At 40.8% G+C, this 3,481-nt stretch overlaps 1 protein-coding gene across 4 annotated transcripts; it reads left to right on the top strand.

Annotated features, from left to right (window-relative positions):
* Positions 1-896: 896 nt before the first annotated feature.
* LOC125502886 (unc-112-related protein-like) lies at positions 897-2,440 on the top strand. Of its 4 annotated transcripts, XM_048662347.1 has the most exons (6): positions 897-1,083; positions 1,147-1,367; positions 1,420-1,541; positions 1,598-1,809; positions 1,899-2,039; positions 2,100-2,440. In XM_048662347.1, exons 1-5 carry the CDS (start codon positions 929-931, stop codon positions 2,011-2,013), a joined length of 825 nt encoding a protein of 274 aa, XP_048518304.1. In that variant the 5' UTR covers positions 897-928; the 3' UTR covers positions 2,014-2,039; positions 2,100-2,440. The 4 variants fall into 4 exon arrangements, with proteins under 4 accessions (XP_048518304.1, XP_048518305.1, XP_048518302.1 ...); XM_048662348.1 differs by having other exon boundaries at positions 1,911-2,440; XM_048662345.1 differs by having other exon boundaries at positions 1,899-2,440.
* The last annotated feature ends 1,041 nt before the right edge of the window (positions 2,441-3,481 follow it).

The raw sequence follows: 3,481 nt of genomic DNA, 5'->3' as shown, positions 1-3,481 counted from the left end.
TTCGCTTTCGAGTGACATTCTGGGCAAGCTTGAGATAATTTTGGGTTTCCCTTGATACATTTTTTTCAAACTCGTCTTTCTATACCTCAGGTTTTCCTCCTTTAAGGCCGCAAATATCCTATCTATCCTATACAAATATCCTATTTATACCAACGGCCAATTGCATCCTCTTAGTAACTGAAAACGTCCTGAAAACTCCCAGAAATTTCCGCTATTCAAGTAAGTTTTTCATCACTTATAGCAGCCGATTTTCTCTTTCGAGTGATGTTATGGGTAGCTTTCATTAATTTTTGGTTTTTTCTCGCCGAATTTTTGAAAAATCCGCGCAACGACCAACTGCTTCGATTTAGTATCCGAAAAAATCCTAAAAACTCTCAGAAATTTTCTATTTAAGTGAGGTTTTCCTCATTTACTTAATACCGCAGATTTTCGTTCTAGCGATATTCTGGGGAGGTTTAAAGATATTTTTTGTTTTTTCTTAACAATTTTTTTAAATCCGTCTCGTAAGTGATACTTTTTGCGCTAAAAATGTAATAGTAAATAAAAAATGTTTTCTACGCAATAAAGTCCCGTTTTGCAATGATTTTCTTAACGTAATGCCCTGCTTAAAATCATTGTTGATTGGTTATTCTAGTAGGAAAACCATCCATTTTAATCGCAAGTTATTGCAATTTATGATGAACTCGATTTGCCACGCTGCTGATTGTTGACCCAAAAGCGATAAGCAAAGTACCGGCAGGCAGGCCATGCCCCCATTTGCGCGAATGCAAAATGTCAAGGTCGCTCCAATCGTGCAAAATCCGGGACCTCACCCTTAATGCGAACACGATATCGCCATCCAGACGATTCGGAAAATGGCTTTTGTTCCAAGGCCGCCTGCCACTTGGCCAATTAAACATTGACAAAGGATTTTGTTCCAGAAATTTCCATGGACTGGTCGGACCACGCCCTCTGGTGGCCGGAGCAGAACGTTTGGCTGACGAGGACGCGATCCACTTTAGATCAATGCGGGGTGCATGCGGATGCTCTGCTCCATTTCACTCCCATGCACAAGAATTTAAGGGTGCAGCTTCCGGATCTCAGGTGGAACTTTGGTGTTTATCCAGAATCAATCCAGAATGTCTGGAATTTGTTTTGTTTGAATAGGTATCTGGATATGCGGGTGGATTTTTCCATCAAGACCTTTTCGGCGGTTGTGGACGTGTGCAAAGAGCTGGGCATCCGACATCCCGAGGAACTCTCTTTCTGCAAGCCATTGGAGCCTAATCACCTTAAGTTCAACTACAAGCACCTGCCGAAAAAGAAGCAGGAGACCAATGGCGTGCAAAAGAACGGCCATCTGCCGCCCGATACCAACACTTTCATCGGTAAGAGGCGTTTTGCGAGGTTATGTAAACGCTAAGAGTTGTCGATTCGCAGCCAATAGCAGCCCGGCTGGCAGCACCGGCAGTCTGGATAATTCACCCTTCATGTGCGCCCCTGTCACTCCATCCAGGGTGGTGCCGCATTCGTCCACACCAGTCGGCACTCCCGTGGGAACTGTAAGTGCCGGCTTGCATTTCTGCGCTAGAAGATTTAAAACTCGTGCTTCTTTCAGATGGGCACTTGGAAGAGGAACGGGTACGGTTCGGAACTGAACGGCTCTGCCGGCTACTCGCCCAACGTGACCAATACGAGTCTCAGCTTAGAACAGCTGAATGGCACATTTGACAGTAGTTTGGCTTCCAGTCCCCCTACTCCGGCTCTTGAAGCTCGCAAGTACCTGGTGCGGCCCAAATCTCTTATTGAAAAGGCCCGAATGAATGTTGGGTGAGTATTTGATTGACATCTCTCGAAAAAACACACTATTTATCTTGCCAGACTGATGGGTAGGCATGGGTAACTCAGTTAATATTCAGGAGTTGGCGCAGGGATTCCGAAATGACTTGGGGCGCCAACCCAACGCAGCGGCACAGTAACACAGGTGCAAGTCGCAAGTGCGACACAGTGACACGCGACGTGTTAAAGGTCTAAAATAACGAAAAATACTATAAGTTCAGGGTTGTGCGCTCTAAATATCGTTAAGATTTCTTCAAAAGTTCAATATTTCATTTATGTAGATTTTTTAAAACAACGCAGGAAAAACGGCTAATACAAATATAGGCAATTATATGTTAGATCTTGTTGATATGATGTCATATACGCAGAACCAATGCCATAAATCTCGAACCAGTAATTAATAAACAAAACCAAATCAGCGGCCATCAATCACCAGTCTAATGTATTCCAAGAAGGTAAAATTCCTAAGATAAAGTAATCTGCAAAAACACCCCCCAGCCATGATGCCGGGAATGATGACTGAAGCATATTCAAGCAATAAAAGCAATACTCAACGATTATTTTCAGCTTATTATTATTTCTCTCGCTGTATGTGACAGACCAATAGATTCACTTGTTCTTGGCCAATTGTATTATTTTTATAATCTAACATATACATATTTCTGAAATCAGGGAAAAAATCTAATCGACCTGTCTAAAAATATACAGGGTGGTTTTTTAAATCTTGAGATGCATACATATTTCGGAAACGAAAAAGTGTTTCAAATAAGAAGTTTATATCTGAGAGGGAGAATTTTATTCGTGTCAGAAAAACAACGCCTACTTCGACATTGTAGGCTAGGCAGGAGCCAACTTGAGAATTTCAACATACAACATAACAACAACATATTACTCTAGTTCCAGTTCCAGTTACCAGTTCAGAGTTGTGCGATCAATAAAGAAGAGTGCTCTCTAAATGTCAAAATTCCTTCAAATCTTCCTGAATTTTGCGCGGTTCGTAAATGTTGATTTGAAAATGAAAGCTTTTACGCTACTGCATACCATTAAAAAAAAATCAGTTGAAGTCAGTAGAAGCTTGGAAGATTTGGAGACAAACTTGAGATATGCTTGTCAAAAATACAAAGCCGCCCAGAATATTTCCAAAGTTTAAATATTTCATATCAAGGAATCAGTGGTTTTATCGGAACTAAACCCCGACTATCAGTAAGCTGATGCTAATTGTATTGAATCTTGGAACCCAAATTTCGGTATCTGAAGCGATTCATTAGCGAAAAGCTTAATATTAAAATACAAAACCGCTCAAAATATTACCAAAATTTAAAAATTAACTACGAGAGAATGAGTCAGTTGATGAATATGGGACTACAGGGGTAAAGTAATGTTAAGCTTACCGAAAGCTGCGTAGTGCCACCTGAGAAAAAAGAAGAAAATGTGTCTAATACAGCAGCAATTCTGTCCAAAGCCAAACTTATTTGAAATCAGCAAAGCAACGAGTGAGAAATATAATCCATAAAAAATAGTTTACCACACTTTCACAAACTACCGCACTTCCTCTATATTTCTCATCTAAGAACTCCATTCACACGACACAAAGGGTTATCGACCGATTTCGTCCACTGTCGGTAGCAAACTGAATACTCATACACCTTTTCGAAAGACAAAT

This window comes from Dendroctonus ponderosae, unplaced genomic scaffold (assembly GCF_020466585.1).
Source record: "Dendroctonus ponderosae isolate FM_Combo_2020 unplaced genomic scaffold, Dpon_F_20191213v2 Dpon_F_20191213_1008, whole genome shotgun sequence".
NCBI lineage: Eukaryota > Metazoa > Arthropoda > Insecta > Coleoptera > Curculionidae > Dendroctonus > Dendroctonus ponderosae.
The sequence above is the reverse complement of the archived record's forward strand: the minus strand, read 5'-3'. Positions and strand labels throughout refer to the sequence as shown.

Coding starts and splice junctions, on each gene's coding strand:
- LOC125502886 (XM_048662347.1), top strand. CDS start 929: ATGGACTGGTCGGACCACGCCCTCTGGTGGCCGGAGCAGAACGTTTGG. Junction 1,368..1,419: donor CGATACCAACACTTTCATCG/GTAAGAGGCGTT, acceptor GTCGATTCGCAG/CCAATAGCAGCCCGGCTGGC. Junction 1,542..1,597: donor TCGGCACTCCCGTGGGAACT/GTAAGTGCCGGC, acceptor TGCTTCTTTCAG/ATGGGCACTTGGAAGAGGAA.